The sequence below is a fragment of the Tenrec ecaudatus genome, chromosome 11, assembly GCF_050624435.1.
Source record: "Tenrec ecaudatus isolate mTenEca1 chromosome 11, mTenEca1.hap1, whole genome shotgun sequence".
In the NCBI taxonomy this organism is placed as follows: Eukaryota; Metazoa; Chordata; class Mammalia; order Afrosoricida; family Tenrecidae; genus Tenrec; species Tenrec ecaudatus.
In genome coordinates, this window is record NC_134540.1 from 147,060,304 (window position 1) to 147,080,606 (window position 20,303).

Consider the following 20,303-nt stretch of genomic DNA (forward strand, 5'->3'; position numbering starts at 1 on the left):
CAAAAACAATTACTGTAATGGACTAATGGAGCACACAGACTACCTCTACCAATTGTTCTGAAAATGAGTGCATTAGACAGTCTGGGGAAGAGGGAGAGAAAAATGTGGAAAAGAACTCACAGTCATAACATACGTCCAGCTTACGGGTGAGCCCCCAGGACTACAGTCTTTATCATTAAGGTCAGGAATTGAGAGTACCGCCACGTTAGAATAACCAATCGTTTACTACAAAAGGGGCAACACTTATCCAAGGACAATGTTGAGAGGGTGAGGAGAGAAGGAGAAGCAGGGACAAGATGCAGCAGAGGTAGTGAGGGGAGTGATGGTACTATAATATGCTCTGTAGTGTTCACCTACTTCTCAATAAATGTGGGGGGATGTCAGATGCTCATAGGCATTCTCCCTGAGGGCGATCAGTTGCCAGACTGCAGTGGTCCCACTCCCTGCTGTTAAGGACAATGGATGCCTGCAGTCATCTATTTGGTCCCTGTAGGTGGGGTTTACACCCTACTCATCATGGTTCCTATGGAGACCCAGAGAACATCCAAAGTTAAGCTGCCATCCTAAACCTAGGATCCGCCCATCTTGTCACATGTATACCCCTAATCCCACCTCTTCCTATTGTGTGTATGTCCCTAGACCACCCCTCATTACTTTATTACCCATAGGACAGCCCATTCCTGTGATGTATGTCCTCACCTGTAATTAGGGGGCTTGCATGTCCCCAGAGAATATAAAAAGCCTGGGCTAGCATTAAATCTCTCTCTCCCTCCACGTGGACCATCAAGCAGGGCTGAGGTGAGCATGCTACCATGAATCGTGTCTGACTCCATTTATTTCAATACTTCACTTCTATCTCTCATGCTCTTTCTAACTTTACTATGATCTTTACTTATTATCACTGTACAATTGCACCTACCGGACCCCTAATGATGTGTTAGGGGCTGGCTTCCCCTGACAAATAACGCGTGTTTTGTTGTTGTTTAAAGGAATTGATAAGGGGAAAGTCTTGCAACTAAAAACTTGGAAACACCAAGTGGCATCTTCTTTCTGATCTGAGCATCAGCTTTAAGTGTGGTGGAAACCAGTACAGCGAGGGGCGGGGGGGGGGGGGGGGGGGGGGAGAGAAACAAGAAGGAGAACTTCAGAAGAGAACATTGAAAAAAAGATTAGGTCACCCAAGAAAGAACATCACGTGTCTTGTGCCAGGATGCCCGGATATTTACACTTTTAGAAACACCAGCGTCAGTTTTTTACTCTGGAATAATGCTTAAATAGTCTGAGTCAGAATTCCTTAGTGTGCTTGTTGAGGATACAGATCTCTGGACTTTCAGTCCAGGCCTACTGTATCTAAATATTTTGTGTGACCTAGAGACCTGAAGTCTCTTCTATGCATAGTAAGGTTTAAGCAACTTTGCCATTAGTAACGGGAGCTTTGGAATTATTGAATGTTTTATAATCCTCAGTGTATGTAAACCCATAAAAAGAAATGTGTTTTTACTTAAAATGTATACAATACTGTATATAGCAATTTAGAGTAGTTTAAGTGAGATTATATAAAGCATTTACCAAAATACCATTACTGAAACTTTGCCAATTGTTAAAATTTGTAATTCACCCTCAGCCTCTTCAGGTACAATACATCTTGTCAGATTAATTTATTTATTGTGGAACAAAAGACAGGTTTAATTATTTGAGGATAGCTAATTGTTTTATTAACTATATGGAGGCTTTTCAAAGCACCGTGGCATAAATTATATGCATGAAGATAGGTGTGTGGCTTTCTTTAAATTACCAAACTAGCTTTAAATTTTAACAGAAGGGTTTGATAATAAGCTGTTATTTTATGACTATAATGGTCAGAGAGCGTGGCTTACACATCAAGAAGTTTAGATAGATTAGGGACAGGGGATAGAGTTCACTGTAGCTATAAATGAAATCAAGAGTACAATCTGATATATTCTGCAATACTTCATAGTATATGGGCAGGGACCAGTTTACATGTGTAGAAGCAGAAGCTTAATTAAAATTTAAAACAGAAAAACAAGATGAAGTGCAGTATTGAAAGTCCAGACTAGAATATAAATAATATAAAAAGGCTATGAAACATCACAGATAACACATTTGAAAGTGGAAGAAATACACTTGAATTCCTAAGTGAGCGTGCAATGCTGTAGAATTATGGCTCTGTCCTCCTCTTAGGGCTGAATATTGAGTAGTACTTTCCTACATGACGGGCTTTACTTTATAATGATCTTCACGTGTATGGCATACAAATGATAGTAGCAGCTGATATAACCAATTTTCAAATAGAAAACAGATTTGAACATGAGCTGTTTGGCCACAGTGTCCTGAGAGTATTAATTGTAACAGGGGTTCACTGAGTGGCATTCAAGAACTTCTTTCTCTGAAGGTTTTGTTTGCATCTCAAGGCTGAGTTACTAGCTGTGAGTTTTTGAGGGATAAATTAGTACCTCTGTCACATTCTTTTCCATTGAAGATAACACTGATATTCCAAATATTTTGACTTTGAAAATTTGCAGTCATGTTTTCTATTCTTATTAAACAAAACAAATCCCTTCCAAATAAGGAAAGTATTTTTTTGTTTTAGAATTGGTCATGATTCAAAACTGAAATTCATGTGATTTATAAAATCTTATCTTTGAAAACATAGTTATATAAAATTTAGATTTCTAAACATCATATTTTTAAAGTTTAGGCTTCTAGTTCACAACAAAAATGAAAAAGGAATAATTTTTAATAGTCAATGAAGACTTTCTGACCTAACTATTCCATTGGCTAATTTTCAATGTAAAATTTTAGCATTTCTGTCACACACACACATAAAGTGTTATTTACTTGTTTGTTTTGTTTTTGCTTTAAGTATAGGCCAACTGCCCATTTTCAACTAGTTTAAATAGTTTTGCAGGGAGACACTGTATATCATAGTAGTTCAGAACCATTACGGACCGTGTTCAAATCTGGTCTTTACCACTTTCTATTATGTGAGCATATGCAAATCACTTACATGCTCAGTGTCTCAGCATGGTAACAAAAATAACCATTGTCATAATCATAGTGCCCACACAATCCATTGAAGAATAGGAGCTATTAATTTAACCAAGGAAATTTAAAGCATCTAATTTATGATAAGTCATAAAAAGCAAAAGTTAAGGGTGATGATGTTGATTCCTTAATGTATATTAGACACTTCCCACCTACTGACATTAGGCAAATACTCCAGACTCAATAAAGTGAGTATCACAATAAAGTATATCTCATGAAATTTTGGGATTCCCAATAAATATAAAAGTAATATTTACCGCATACTGCTGTTTATTAAGTGCACTGCAGCATGATGGAAAGGCTTGAAATATTGTGAAAATCATGCAAAGGTGACACACAGGCAGGAGGTGAGCTTGTGATGGTGGAAAAGGTCCTGATCGACTTGCTCAACCCCAAGGTGTCCGGACACTTCAGTTGCCACACAATGCAGTCTCTGTGAAGCCCAGTGAAAGAGGCACGCCTGCATGACTGTGGTGTGAGCGGACTTCGACTCATAGCTATACGATTGGGCAGGGTAGGATTGCTCCGTAGCGTTTCCATGGCTGTCATCCTTATGGAAGTAGACGGCCACATCTTCCTCTCACCGATGGTTGGTGGCTTATAACCACCAACTTTGGTCAGCAGTCTGAGTACTTACCTGCTGTGCTCCCAGGGCTTCTGATGAAAGCATGTTAATTCTGACTCCCACGGACTCCATAGGACAGCTAGAACTTCCCCCGTGGGTTTATGAAACGGTACCTCTTTACTTCCTGACCTCGCTGTTCTCCCATGGAGTGGCTTCAAACTGCTGACCAGGTGGTTTGAAGCACAACACATCAGTCTCTACCCCACCATGGCTCCATGAATGTATGTACCATGTACAATACCAGTTACTCCTCACAGCCACTCTACGAGGCAAGTCTTTGTTATTATTTTTAGGTGATTGCTGAGAATAAATGAGTCATTAGGAAGTTACGGAACTTACAATGATACAACCAGCATTGAATTTGAGTGGATTTTAACCTGAATCTATCAGAATGTATTGATTCATTTTCGGGGATATAAAAATTAATACGGTATAATCACTAGCTAGAGGGTCTCATGTTCTTGCAGGAGAGGCGAGAAGGGATAATACAGTCTTAAAACCTTGTTCTTGTTCAGGTGGTGAACCTAAGAGGAGACAGAGATTGCAGGTATAATCCTGTGCTGTATTTAATTTGACTTCCATTTACTGAAATCCTCTCATCAGAATAGGATCTACAAGTTGATGCTTAGAGATTTAGCACAATTGATGCATGTGAGAGGTTAGATTACAATTCATGTCTCCTGACACAGTTCTCAAGTCAAGTGTAGGAATTTCCTACCTACCGCCAATCTTGCATGATCAGTAGCATTGTAGGCTGAATATTAACCTCCAACCACAGTAGACCCTCATTCGTGGAACCTGTAAGTGGATAGAATTTAAATGCCATCACTAGTACTTTTATAAGAGTGAGGTAGAGAAAGACAGGACACATAAGCAGAGAGAAGACCATAAAATCAAAGATTAGGGTAATGTGGCCACAAAACAAAGAATCGGAAGGGATTCCAGTAAACACCAGTTGAGGCAAGGAGAGATTCTTTTATAGCCTCTCCAAAGACAGTGTGCTCTTCAATGACTTGATTTGTGATTACTAATACTAACCTCAAACCTCTATCCTTAGAACTATGAGAGAATACATTTTTGTTGTTTAAACCTACCAAATTTGTAATAATTTATTACATCAACAATAGGAAATTAATACACATATTCTCTGTGGTGAGGAATGGCTGGCATGCTTGTTAACCCACATTGTTTCTTATACACTTTTTTCAAAAATTCCTTTTGACATTACCTACCATAACACTCTATTACCTGTTAGTTCTCATGCTGTCATGTATCAAATTTCTGACCATGCTGTCTTATCAACTAAAGATTTTATTAGCTGGTGTACTCTCTCTTCATTTCTCTTGTCATCTTTCTGGCTTAGTTCAACATCTGCAGATATGTACAGTATTTTTGTCTCTACATGTACCTTGGATTATATGATCTGTTTACTCAAGCAATCTCTCCTTGTAATTTCCATGCCCCTGCTCTTTGATAATTTCCCCCAAGTCCATTAAATTATTTTATCAGCATATAAAAATCAGGAAAATTCTTCCTCTTGGTAATAATTTAAATTTTTAAAATTCTTTCTCCCACATTCTCTTCTAGCCCCTGCCTTCTTTCTCCACGCAATCCTGTTGTAACAAACATTTTCGAGAGCGTTGTCTACACTGCCTTGATTTCTGTTCTCTGTTGTGTCACATTTTGCTGACGTAGCGCTTATTAAAGTCACAATGAGCCTCTCTCTTGTCAGTTCCCATGGTTGATTTTTATTCCTCATCTCTCTGGACCTCTAAATAGCCTTTGACAAGATGCTTCTACTTGAATAATTTTTCTACTTTTAGTTTCTGAGACACTATTTTTTAGCCACCCCTTTTGAATTCACTGGCTGCTGCTTCTCTCCTTTTTGGGAAGATTTCCGTTTTCTTAAATCACCGAAAATGGCAAAGTCCAAGACTCATTTCTTTGTCCTCTTCTCTCGATTCCCTGTTCAGATGTTTTCATCTAGTTTCATAACAATCCTCTCCCTGCCAGGTTCTCTCAGACTTCTATCACCAGCCACACTTTTTTGCCGAGACTCATCTGTACCTATCTGATTCCTGATAATGTCACTTAAATTTCAAATTGGTGTTTCAAACGTGACATGTCCAAAACAAAACTTTTTTATTTCCAACCACTACCCTGTGCGAACCTGATCCTGCAGCAGGTTTCCTGATCTCAGTTACTGGTACAGCTGTGCTTACTGCTACTGGAAAGGAGGCTTTTGTTTTATCCTTCATTTCTACAGTTCCTTATGCCCCCATTCACATGCCACCGCAAGTCCCCTGAGCTCGCCTTTTAATGTATACGTCTAATGTGATCACTGGTTGCTTCCCACAGACCACTCCACCCATGTCTGTCCCCTAGATTATGACCATAGTCTCTTATAGGGCTCTCTGTTTTCCCTCTTACTCTGCTCCAAAAGTCCATTCCCTACAGAGAAGTCACCAAGATGCTTTAAAATAAAAATCAGCTCACATATCTCCCATGTTTAAATTTTTTTTCTGGTGGCTTTCTAGTCCACGTATAATAACACCCACATACCTTTCAGAGCCTGTAAGACCATCCGTGATCTGCTTTGTCCCTTGCATCTTCCTCTCCCCTCACCACCTTGGTTTGTTCCAAACTAACTGACTCTACTCAGTGTTTTCAAAGTCAAACAGCTTATTTATTGTTCACATTAAGCACCCCACTTCCCCTGAACCCCATAACTAGTGTGTTTATGTGAGTTCTCTGGAGAAGCAAAGCCAGTGACGCTTGTATGTGTACATACACAGAAAGAGACTGATATAAAAAATGACTTACAAAGTTGTAGAAGTAGCTAATTCCAGTTCAGTTCAAGTCGGACTTTTCCTGACTGGTTTAGTAGCAGTGGAAGCTGGGGAACAGGAAGCAGGATGATCAAGCAGGGGGTGGCACAGGCTGGTGGATGCAGACATAAATGGATCCAGTCAGTGGAATGAAACTAAGGTCAGCAATCTGGTGACAGCTCCTGGAGTTACAGCAAGAGATGGAGGAACCAAATGCAGGCTCCAGCTGTAGGAGACGGTGAAGGGCAAAAGAAAGCTCAACTATGCTCATGATATCCCTAATAGCAAAGGCCACACCCTAAAGTAGGTGTCACCAGGCTGTGGCCTGATTGAGAGGTTAGGCTGGCTCCATATCCACCTTCACCCAGGAGTGCAGAGTTGACATAAGTCTGGCAATCACAACCAGTCTTCTCAGAACTGGATCTTCTTAGTCACTGAGGTCTCCACGCAGATGAGGGGTCTCCACCCTAGAGAGGGGTTCCTGGCTTACCTTTGTAATTGCCAAACTGGAAAAAGTGTATTTGCTCGAGTCAGTTCGCAATATCGAGGTTTCAATTCCGTGATTGCTAAACATCGTGTGCACTTTGGATCAATGTGCTATATTCAGAAAATTTACCATGAGGAATAGATCGATCATGAAATTCGTGACGCATAGTTTTTAGTTAATTTGCTATATTCATTAGAATATAGAAAGTCATCTAAAGCGGTGCTCACACCAACTTCTGTCATCCATGCTCTTGTTTCTCTATAGTAATTGCCACAGTGAGAAAATGTATGTGTTTATGCGTTTGCTTTTATGCCTTTTCTCTTGCCCTTTCTATGTAAACTTCATGAGAGCAGACCTGTCTGCCCCCTTTTTGGTTTAGATTGACAGTCTAAGAGAGATGCTCAAAAACATTGGTTGAGTAAATGAGTGAATAGGTGTCCATCTAAGAAACTCTATTTGTATACATTGAAAAGAAGACATTTTATTGGCTTGACATACCAACAAGGGAAAATCAGTGAACGCAGCACTTACGAGGTATTACAGTGAAATGGATGTTCCTGTGGGTTTGTGGAAAGGAGCGCCATGTGAAGTGAAGGTGGAATTAGGCCCAAAACAAACTGAAACAAAAAGGAGAACAGAATCTTGCTAAAAAAAAAATCAAAGGCATAAAACTGTCAGTTCTGTCTCATTGTAGGTTATTACACCAAAAAATAAAACACTAGGAATTGTTTGTGTTTTAAGATCCCCCCCCCCCCATAATTTATTTTAAAGTGGAAAGGCCTGTCAATCTATACCTGTCCTCAGCTGCTTAGGTGAAGGTGGAGAGTTTCAGAATTCTGATGTTTATGCTGTCTCACCTGGCCGAGCGGCTAAGCGCAAGTGAAACTATCAGTTATCTTTCTATTTCCAGTGGTTGATGGTAAATACTGGTAGAAGTGAAGAGTAGTAAGGCAACTATGAAGCGTAGGGGTTGGGGCAGGTATCCTGACTATAGGTATGTGACTTAGTGACGAAGAGCGTGTGTTGTGTGTTCAGAACCCAGGCTGCGTGCATTGAAGTCGTGTGATGCAGCATGGGCAAGCGCTGCCAGCAACAACGTGTGCTCATTATGGGTGGGATTTCGGATTGCTTTATGATCATTGCATGTTCAGAAACATTTTATGACTGCCAAATTTTTCACCACCCCACATTTAGTTACATGACCTCCTAGGTGGGTCACAATCCACAATCTAAGGAGCTTTGTTAAAACAAGCAAACAGCACACACATACAATATACACCTACAACAACAACACACATGCACACACACATAGCAAAACAAACTCCAGACCCCATAGGACAGGGTAGACCTGTGGTAACTTTTTAGAGGAGTCGAGAGCCCCCCAGCTGGTGGTTTCAGATGGAAGACCTTGTCGATGGCAGTGCTACCAGGGCTCTGGGGAAGCTTCAAAAAACAGACCCGGCATCTCCCAGTGTTTGGAGATTGACTATGTTCTGGGCCCATCCTTTTTAACACATAAGCCCTTTTTCATTCTGTTAACCTTCACTTGCTGTTTACACTGAGCCTATAAAAGTTTATGTTGAAAATAGAGTACCGTTCAGTTTTTTTCCCTGTGTCCTATCCAGGCCATCTTCCTAAGTATAAAAGACAACTCATGAATACCCTAGAAATTTCCCAAAGAAATGGTCTCGGCTAACCTCACACTAAGTGACATTTTGTATGCAAAAAAAAATTCATCTTTTGTCCTAGGTTTCTGAGCAATGCTTATCACTTTTTGGACAGCACAAGTTAAGAGAAATAGCCCTTGCATCTGTCCTTCCAGTGAACATACTAGTTTGGGAAGAGGATCTACTCTACCACCTCAAAAATGAGGTCTTGAAGTCCCCACTGCTAGGTTGCCATTGCAAGGGTGCCAGTGGGCACGATCTGGAAGTGGGACCATCAAGGAAGGGCAAGTAAGGGTTTCCCAGAGCTTTCATGCCATTTTTACGTTGTCTTTTTCTTGATCAGCATTTGATTAGTTCATGGGTAACGTAGTCTTTAATTGCTTTCCAAAATTGCAAAAAGTTGGTTCTATAAGTTCATTTGATTTTATCTTTAAAAAAAAAGTTCTGTATGTGTATATATGTGTATATGTATATATGTATGTGTATATATATATTATATTAAATGAAGGGGGAAGTGCAGAGTGGAGACCCAAGGCCCAAGTGTCGGCCAATGGAGATCCCCTCATAGAGGGGCTTAGGAGAGGAGATGGGTTAACTAGGGTGTGAGGTAGTATTGATGAAGAACACAGCTTTCCCCCAGATCCTGGATGCTTCCTCCCCCCAACTACCATGACCCGAATTCTACCTTGCAGGGCTGGATAGGACAGAGGCTGTACACTGGTACATATGAGGGTTGGAGGTACAGGGAATCCAGGGTGGATGATACCTTCAGGACCAAGGGTGTGAGGGACGATGCTGGGAGAGTGGAGGGTGAGTGGGTTGGAAAGGGGGAACTGATTACAAGGATCCACATGTGACCTCTTCCCTGGGAGAGGGACAGCAGAGAAGGGGGGAAGGGAGACCCCGAATAGGGCAATATATGTCAAAATAACGAGGTATGAATTACCAAGGGCATATGAGGGAGGGGGGAAAGGGGAGGGAGGGGCGGGGGGGAAAAGAGGACCTGATGCAAGGGGCTTAAGTGGAGAACAAATGCCTTGAGAATGATTGGGGCAGGGAATGTATGGATGTGCTTTATACAATTGATGTACGTATATGTATGGATTGTGGTAAGAGTTGTTGGAGTCCCTAATAAAATGTAAAAGAAGAAAAGAGAAAAAAAAATGATTAGGGCAAAGACTGTACAGATGTGCTTTATACAATTGATGTATGTATATGTATGAACTGTGTAAAGAATTGTATCAGCCCCAATAAATTGTTAAAAAAAAAATAAATAAATAAAATAAAATAAAATAGAAAAAAAAAAAGGAAAAAAAAAAAGTTCTGTAAAGGAATTGGGATTCACAGGTACCCACCCACCATTTTTCGGTGACCCCTGATTTCTACACTTTTTAATCAAACTTTGAGTCCAGGACGTCCATCTCTGTAAAGCGTGTGTTGTATGTAGTATACTTTGTTGACCAGGTGCTATCCTTGGGAGGCTAACCCTGTTACGTATGAAAAACATGCCATTTCTTACTTAGATTAACTTCCCACACTTTTGAGCCATTTAGTTTTTGGAACAGAAATGGATTTACAATTTTAACACCAATCCTAAGCCTTTCAATCTTTTCTCTCTGTTACAGAAACTCTGGAAACGCTCATCAAACAAGCAGAAAATTCCACAAGTCTACTTTTTTGCAACACCTATCCAAGCATAGCCTTAGAAGCTGCCGTTTCCGTTCAGGCCTTCTTCACTGATGTGGGACTCTTTTTATTTGGTGCAGATGTTAACCCTGACACATTTGTGCACAGATTCTTTGATAGGCTTTTTCCTCTGGTTTACAGCCATCTGATTAACCCTGGGGGGAGTGGCAGTTCTGCGGAATATTCAGAATGTGTCCGCTTGGCCCGTCAGGATTTTGGGCCATTTGGAAATATTCCCCAAAGAGTCATGGGACAAATGGGGAAGTCTCTGCTGCCTGGCCGCATATTTCTGCAGGCCCTCAATCTAGGCATCGAAGTCATCAATACCACAGACCACCTGCCGTTCTCCCAGGACTGTGGCAGAGCGCTCCTGAAGATGCACCACTGCGCTCACTGCCAGGGTCGCATGCCCAGGAAGCCCTGTATGGGCTACTGCCTCAATGTCCTGAGAGGCTGCTTGGCCCAAATGGCGGAGCTTCATCCACATTGGCATGCCTACATCCGGTCACTGGAAGAGCTCTCCGATGCGATGCATGGGACACATGACATTGAACACGTGCTCCGGAACTTCCACTTGCTTGTGAATGATGCTGTAATGCAGGCTCACCTTAATGGACAAAAATTATCTGAACAGGTAAGCAGCCACTCTGTTTCTGAATGAATTAGAATTTATAATTTAAGGGTGTGGGCGTATGTGCAGACAATGTACTGATTACCAGTTCCATGTTAGTTAAAATATGAGGATAAGTTACAATGTATCCTTACCAGGGTTCCGATTTATACATGCTCAGGTTTATTCCAAACAAAACTGCTATAAGCATCCTCTGTGACCAGGGGATGGCCACAGGTAAATTCTGTTAGTACGTCACTTGCCTTAGTCTCTTTAAAGTATCTTAAGATGTCTAACTAAAAGTGTGGCTTCCGAGGGGATTTATGAGGTGAGTTAAATTCAAGGTAGAGAAATCAGCTGAGAAGGTCGGGGTGAGTTTTGATGTTCTTTCCTTGAGTGAGGGTGGGGTTCCAAAGGAATCATTTTGATCGTTTTCTTGAAGGGAACAGCAATTGTGGGGTTTTATTTGGAAGAAGTTTTCAGAAAATGGCAACTGCACTGACAATTAAAGGCCAGGTTGAAGGTGAACAAGCAGTCATCTAACTCAGAAGCAACAAAGCCCACATGCAAGAAGCACACCAGCCGGTGCGATCACGAGGTATCGAAGGGATCAGGTATCAGGCATCATCAGAACAAAAACTCATATCATCATGAGGGAGGGCGAGAGTACGGAGTAGATACCCAAAGCCTATTTGTGGGCCGCTGGGCATCCCCTTACAGAAGGGTCTTAAAGAGGAGACAAGCCAGTCAGGGTGCAATGTAGCAATGATGAAAAATACAACGTTCCTCTAGTTCCTAAATACTTCTTTTCCCTCACACCCCACTATCATGATCCTAATTCTAAGGTACAAATATGGCTAGACCAGAGGATGGACACTGGTACAGATAGGAACTGGAAACACAGGGGACCCGGGGGGGGATGAACCCTTCAGGACCAGTGGTGTGAGTGGCGATACCGGGAGGGTGGGTTGGAAAGGGGGATCAGATTACAAGGATCTACATGTGACCTCCTCCCTGGGGGATAGACAACAGAAAAGTGGGTGAGGGAGACGTTGGGCAGGGCAAGATATGACAAAATAATAATTTATAAACTATCAAGGGTTCATGAGGGAGGGGCGAGGGGAAAATGAGGAGCTGATGTCAGGGGGTTAGGTGGAGAGCAAATGTCTTGAGAATGATGAGGGCAATGAATGTACAAATGTGCTTTACACAATTGATATATGTATGGATTGTGATAGGGGTTGTTTAAGCCCCAAATAAAATGATATTAAAAAATAAATAAAAGGCCAGGAAATTTGCCCCCAAAGATTTTTCTCCCATTATGAAAATAAACCTGCTCTTTCTTCCACAGCAACACAGGTTGTCCTATAAAAACCCAGTAAGAAAACCTTACCCAATCAACCGTATTGTCTTGGTCTTGCCTTCGCAGACTTCCTTTTGTTCTCCAAATTCAAAATACATTGAAAAGGAACACAGTCTTAATCCCTTGAGGGTGTGGTGTAAATTGAAGAGTGAAGAATTCATCAAGAAAGGGTTAGAGAGAAGGAAATATCAACCCCAGAAGGATACAGACCTAGTTGGAGAATACCTTCACATTTTGATACTTTTATTTAATGAAGATTTCTATGATTTTCGTAGTAATGTGTTTTGACTCACCTAATGAGTGCATACTTGAGGAAATAGTAGGAGACATGTGTGGATTGTTATTTTTGATAAAAGATAAAGTTGGTTTTTAAAATCATTTTATTGGGGCTCATACAACTCTTATCACAATCCATTCATACATCAATTATCTAAAGCACACTTGTACATTTGTTGCCCTCATCGTTCTCAAAATTTGCTTTCCGCTTGGGTTCCTGGAATCAGCTCCTCATTTTCCTTTTTTCCCTCCACCCATTCCCACTCCCCCCTCACTCATGAACATCTAATAATTTATAAATTATTTTTTATCTTATCTTAAACTGCCCGGCATCTCCCTTCACCCACTTTTCGGTTGCCGATCCCCCAGGGAGGAGATTACATGTAGATCCTTGTGATTGGTTCCCTCTTTCTACCTGCCCTTCCCTTCCGGTATCGCCACTTTCACTGCTGGTCCTGAGGGTTTCATCTGTCCTGGATTCCCTGTGTTTCCAGTTCCCATCCGTACCACTGTGCAACCTCTGGTCTAACCAGGTTTGCAAGGTAGAATTGGGATCATGATAGTTGGGAGGAGAAAGCGTTTAAGAACTAGAGGAAGGTTGTGAGTTTCATTATTGCTACACTGAACTCTGAGTAACTCATCTCCTCCCCACTACTCCTCTGCAAGGGATGTCCAGTTGTCTAGAGATGGACATTAGATCCCAATCACGTGCTCCCCTCATTCATGATGATATGATTCCCCGCTCCCCCCGCCTTGGGTGCTTGAAACCTGGTCCCCTCGGCCCTTCATGATCACACATGTTGGTGTGCTGCTTCCATGTGGGCTTTGTTGCTTCTGGGCTAGATGGCCACTTGTTTACTTTCAAGCCTTTAAGTCCCCAGATGCTACATCTCTCGATAGCCGGGCACCATCATCCTTCTTCACCACACTCACTTATGCACACATTCATCTTCAGTGTTTATGTGGGGAAGGTGATCACACAATCATGGTTTTTGTTCTTTGGTGTCTGCTACCTGATTCTTTTAACACCTCGTGTTCACACAGGCTTGTGTGCTTCTTCTTTGTGGGTTGTGTTGCTTCTGAGCTAGATGGCCCCTTGTTTGCCTTCAAGCCTTTAGGACCCCAGACGCTATGTCTTTTCATAGCTGGGCACCATCAGCTTTCTTCACCATGCTTGCACATGTCTTCAGTGATCATGTCGGGAAGGTGGGTATCATGAAAAGACCGTTTAGCTGAGCAAGGTGCTCTTGTATTAAGGGAATGCACATGAGGAGGTCCAATGTCCACCTGCTACCCTACTACTAAACCTATAAATATATGCACATAGGTCTATCTCCCCATAATCATAAATATATTTATATATGTGCATGTTTGTATTTAAGCTTCTATGTATGTCCTTTGCCTCCTACTCCTTTCCTCTATTTCCTTATGCTTTCCTCCTGTCTCACTACCATGTTCAACCTTCATTCTTGTTTCAGTAATTCCTCTCAGTTACTGTGTTGGACAGGGTTCTCTAGAGAGACAAACCAGATTGCTATTATATAAAATATATTTATAAAGATAGATATATAATACAAGAAATGTACCGTTAAATTATATACAGATAGATAATACAAGAAATTAACAGTTAAATTATAAAGCAGTGAGATACTAGCAGTCCTTTAAGGCTTGAGAGCCACCAGTTGCCAGTCCCCTTCTCTGTAGAGAGAGCTGGGCTATTATACCCGGGCAGCAAACAGCAAGGCAGTTCACCAACTTTCACCAACTGTCAGTCCCCAGCTCCAGAGACGAATATTCCAATTGTGTGTTATTAAATGGACATCAACTTACAGCGACACAGTCCACAGGCTAGGCATCCCTCAGGTAGTGTACCCCTTTAAATTGAGGCACAGAACAAGCAAGGCTAGGCTCACCAAGGCATTTATCCCTCCGCCCTTCAATTAATCCCACTTGTGTTTATCAGCCAAGCTGGCACAATAAACTATCGCAATCCACCCCTTGCCAACCTGGCACCTGTACACAATTCTTTACCCATACATACTTATATAATTTTCAGATATTAATGAAATCACACTTATACTTATCATCAATCATCTATCATACGTGTAAATGAAAACACACTGAGTCAAATCTTTGACCACCTACGACAAATTTCTTGAAGAAAAATGGTCTTTGGAAATTAAGTGGGTTTCCATAGTACATGTTGATTTCACTCTTGCCAAAAGGACATCTTGCTGAGTTGGAATATTGTTGGTGTCTCAGTTACCTAGTTCAGCTATAATATAAGTGGGTGGCTTTAACAACAAAATGAGAGACCTTGGGTCCCAAGGACATGTTCCAACCCCAATTCTTTCTTGGTGGTAGTCCATCCCTTCAATCATTGATCGCTTGTGTGATCCTTTTTGTATTTCAAAAGAGATTGACTAAACATGTTACCCAATCCTGTAGATTGCATTAGCACAATTGCGTCTGCTCCTGCCTCTTTTACATCAAGGAAGTTAGAACTCACAGCATAATTATATCACATCACAAACTGGAGACAAGTGCATAATGGTGGCAGTTGTTACTTGGCAAATTGAAGCATAATTTGGAGAGGCATAATACCATCCATTAAAGTTTGGGATATGTTGTCCAAATTATTTGGGTAATTTCAAGCGGGATCATTAAATAGATAATCCTGAGATCTACTGAAGTAACCTAGTAAACATCCATATTCCCATCTTGCCGTAAGGGTTTAGTCATCCTTCAAGTTTGGTGTCAGGACTCCTTTATCCACTCTACCAGCTAAAACACATAGTTTCCAAGCATCATCTGCTTTTGTAGTTTTCCCAGAGTCAGCCTTTAACTGTCCCGTGGGTTTTAAGTTTAGAATGTTGACAACTACTTTATACCGTTTATATTCTTCTCTGAGTAGCCATCCTCATAAATAATTTTCATTTGTTTCGTGATGGGGATTTTACCAGATTCTCCAGCATCCAGCAACAAGTGTGCTTGAGTTGTTTGGTTGCTTTTTCCTTGATTGCAAGTTGTGGTAGATCATCTGGCACTGTTTACCAATTCCCTTGTCTGCAGTGTTCAATGTGTAGCATGTAGCTGAGGCAGCGCTGGAGAGGGAACATGGTCTTGGCTCACGCATATACCTAGGGCATAGTTTCCTGTGGCTGAGACAGCTTCTATGGTTGGTCAGCATCCCTTTTTGTCCCCAGTTTTCCACTTGTCTTTTAAAATCTGTAAGTATAGGAACAAGAAACCAAAAGAACAAAACTTTTAAAAAATAGCCAAACTCTGTGTGATCATGGAGTCTAGAACAAGACAAAAAACTTGGTCTGTTTGGCAGGAGATTACATATTAGGAAGCTTCATAACTTCTGGGAAAATGGAATGAAGATATCACTTTAAACTTCCACAAACTGCTTAAAGTCCCCTTCTTCATCTTAATACAAATGTGGTCTTATGCACACATTTTTAAAGTTTAGTTTAGCAAAATGACAAATGATGGGCAAGAACGTATAGGCCAGAAAAGGGAGAATTTCCAGTAACTACATTTATGATGCTTCATAATTGATCATATGCACATCATTGATGAACACAATTCATATTCTGACCACTTGTTCCAAATAGGATGAAGAAACTGGATAAGAATATTATCATTAAAATGTTATACACATGTTCATATGTAGAAATATATATAATGAGAGGGGAGTAAAACTATGTATTCATATCTATATGTTAAAAATTAAGATTATAGAGGATGAACATTGGGTCTCAACTCAAGTATTCCCTAACACAAGAAAACTTTGTTCTAACAAGCCAGCATTCTGTGATGCTCATCTTCCTGACACAATAGCTGAAGATAAAGTGGGTGCATAAGCAAATGTGGTGAAGAAAGCTGATGGTGCCCGGCTATGAAAAGATATAGCGTTTGGGGTCTTAAAGGCTTGAAGACAAACCAGCGTCCATCTCGCTGAGAAGCAACAAAACCCATATGGAAGAAGCACACCAGCCTGTGTGATCCTGGGTGTCAATAGGATCAGGTATCAGGCATCTAAGACCCAGAATAAAACCATACCCTATGTGAATGAGGGGGGTGCATGGAGTACAATGCCTATCTGTAGACAATTGGACATCCTTCGCACAGTGGGGTCACAGGGAAGAGATGAGCCAGTAGGGTGCAGTATAGCACTGATGAAGCACACAACTTTCCTCTAGTTCTTTGGTGCTTCTTTCACCCCACTATCATGACCTCAATTCTGCCCTAAAAATCGGATTTTATCAGAGCATGCACACTGCTACAGTTAAGAGCCTAAAACACAGGGAATCTGGGATAGATAAACCCCTCAGGGCCAATGAGAGTACAGATACCAGGAGGATTAGGGGAAGGTGGGGAGAAAAGAGGAATCGATCACTAGGATCAACATAGAACTCTCTCCCAAGAGGACGAATAACGGAAAAATGAGGGGCAATGCAGGACGATGTAAGATATGGAAAAAATAATCTATAACTTATCACGGGTTTGTGAGGGAGGGTGGGGGTAGGAGAAGAAATGGGGAGCTGATATCAGGGGCTCAAGTGGGAAGGGACTGCTTTGAAAATGATGAAGGTGGTCTATGTGCAAATGTACTTGACACATTGGAGGAACATGTGGATTGTGAGAAGATATGTTAAGAGCCCCCAATAAAAGTACTTAAAGAAATTATTTTACAATAAATAATGTTTTTCAGATTTTACAACTAATGAGACGTTTCATGTAAGAGATGTGGTTACAGAAGATATACTAGCCAGAAAGAGCCAGTAACTAAGAGTGCTTCAAAAATTTGTGGAAAAATTTCTTGCTCTCTTAATTCCATTTCTATACAAAAGTCTAAAAAAGCCTCTTTTGAAAAGCCTTTTACACAGGCTGGTGTGCTTCTTCCATGTGGGCTTTGTTGCCTCTCAGCTAGATGGCCGCTTGTTTACCTTCAAGCCTTTAAGCCCCTAGACGCTATATCTTTTGATAGCCGGGCTCCATCAGCTTTCTTCACCACATTTGCTTATGCACCCATTTGTCTCCAGCAATTGTGTCGGGAAGGTGAGCATCATAAAATGCCAGTTTAATAGAACAAAGTATTCTTGCATTGAGGGACTACTTGAGCAGAGGCCCAATGTTCATCTGCTACCTTAATACTAAACCTATAAATGTATGCACATAAATATATTTCCCCATCCTCATATATAAATGTATTTACATATATACATGCCTTTTTATTTAATAAATCTTTTTATTGGGGCTCATACAACTCTTAACACAATCCATACATACATCAATTGAGTAAAGCACCCTTATACATTCGTTGCCCTCGTCATTCTCAAAATTCACCTTCCACTTGGTTTCCTGGAATCAGCTCATTTTCCTTTTTCCCTCCCGTCCCTCCCCGCTTTCCCCTCCCCCCTGAACCCTTAATAGTTTATATATTTTTATCTTATCTTACACTGCCCGGCGTCTCCCCTCACCCACCTTCCCACTGCCCTTCCCCCAGAGAGGAGGTTACACATAGATCCCCGAGGTCGGTTCTCCCTTTCCAACACCCCCTTCCCTCCCAGTGTCGCCACTCTCACCGCTGGTCCTGAGGGGTTCCTCCGTCCTAGATTTCCTGTGTTCCAGATCCCTACTGCACCACTGTACATCCTCCGGTCTAACCGGGTCCTTAAGGTAGAATTGGTATCATTATAATGGGGAGGGGAGGAAGCATTGAAGAACTAGAGGAAAGTTTTGAGGTTCATTGTTGCTACACTGAACCCTGAGTGACTCATCTCCTCCCCACTACCCCTCTGCAAGGGATGTCCAGCTGTCTACAGATGGGCATTAGGTCCCCATCATGCACTCCCCTCATTCACAGTGATGTGAATTTTCCCCCCTGCCTTTGTTGTTTAAAACCGGGTCCCTTCTGCCCTTCATGATCACACATGTTGGTGTGCTGCTTCCGTGTGGGCTTTGTTGCTTCTGGGCTAGATGGCCGCTTGTTTGTTTTCAAGCCTTTAAGTCCCTGGACGCTATAGCTCTCAATAGCTGGGCACCATCAGCCTTCTTCACCACACTTGCTTATGCACACCTTTGTCTTCAGCGTTTATGTGAGGAAGGTGATCACACAATGATGTTTTTTGTTCCTTGGTATCTGCTACCTGGTCCGTTCAACACCTTGTATTCACTTAGGCTGTGTGCTTATTCTCTGTGGGCTTTGTTGCTTCCGAGCTAGATGGCCGCTTGTTTGCCTTCAAGTCTTTAGGACCCCAGACACAATATCTTTTTGATAGCTGGGCACCATCAGCTTTCTTCACCACGTTTGCTTATACACACGTCTGTCTTCAGTGATCATGTCGGGAAAGTGAGTTTCATGGAATGACCGTTTAGCTGGGCAAGGTGCTATTGTATTGAGGAAGTGTGCGCGAGGAGGTCCAATGTCCACCTGCTACTCTACTACTGAACCTATAAATATATGCACATAGGTCTATTTCCCCATAATCATAAATATATTTGCATATGTACTTGTCTGTATTTAGGCTTCTATGTATGTCCTTTGCTTCCTACTCCTTTCCTCTATTTCCTTCTGCTTTCCTCCCGTCCCACTACCATGTTCAGCCTTCATTCTGGTTTCAGTAATTCCTCTGAGTTACCTCGCCCTTGGGTCACTCCCTACCAGTCCTCCCTCCCCCTCCCTGGCACTGGTTTTGAACCACTCGCTTTCCCCTTGTCCCTGGGTTGGCCAACACCTCCTCCCTTCACCTACCTCCCACGCTCTCATGTCCCTCTGGGACTGTTGGTCCCGTTATTTTCTTCTCTCATTTTTTGTCCAGCCTATCTTATCTAAGTGGATCTGCTGATATAGTAATACGTGCATACAAATGCAGATGGCTTTTACAGCACCCAAGTAGCACATAAGAACATGGCTTCGACAGCAGTAACACCAACATGCTGATAGACAAAAAAGCCACTAACATACAAAATTTACAACGTAAAAAAAAAAAAAAGAAAAAAACAAATCAAACAGACAGAAAACTTAAAAAATATAAAAATTCTGTTAGTAGTTCGAGGTCTGTTTGGCCTTTAGGAGTGTTTTCCGATTAAGTCTTGTGGGGTGCCACGTCCTGGCCCCAAAGTCCATCCTTTATACTCCCTCGGGATCTCTTTGCTCTGCTTCCCCCGCTGCTCCATTGCACGCCCCCAGTGTCTGCCTCTGTGTGATGGGGTCAGCTCAGTCACACATCTCCCACTGTGTCTCAAGTGCTGCCCCGTGTAGGGCCATGGGTCGGTGCAGGATGTCGCATCTCGCAGTGTGCCCAGCTGTATGGTCCTCTCTGTGCGATGGGCCCTCTGAGCCGGCCTATTGTCCTCTGAGCTTGGTGGGCCCAGGTGTGCTCCGCTCCGTTCTTCCCCCTTCCTTTGTTTCAGCTTCCTTCTGGGTGTGGTGTGGTAGGTCAGTTTCTTTCCCACACCAGCTGATCTATTTTCATTTTCTGTGGTACTCCCTTCGATTGTGGGGTTGGGCTAATTCTGTATGGGGCCAGCGTATGGTCCAGTCTCTTTGTGTGATCCTCCATACTTTATGTTGACCTCCTAGTCTGGTGTATCATGGTGGGGTCCGTATGCATGTTCCAGTTCTGTGGGGACACAAGTCTCCCCTGGGAGGGTTAGTGCCCTGTTCCCCCCATACCCTCCACT

General features: G+C 42.0%; 1 protein-coding gene across 1 annotated transcript in view; it reads left to right on the plus strand.

Annotated features, from left to right (window-relative positions):
* Window positions 1-20,303, plus strand: part of GPC5 (glypican 5) — a 558,236-nt gene that overhangs the window by 266,315 nt on the left and 271,618 nt on the right. The window contains exon 3 of the mRNA XM_075562716.1: window positions 10,299-10,993. Within this exon, the coding sequence (XP_075418831.1) occupies window positions 10,299-10,993 (695 nt within the window). The remainder of the gene's footprint in view (window positions 1-10,298; window positions 10,994-20,303) is intronic.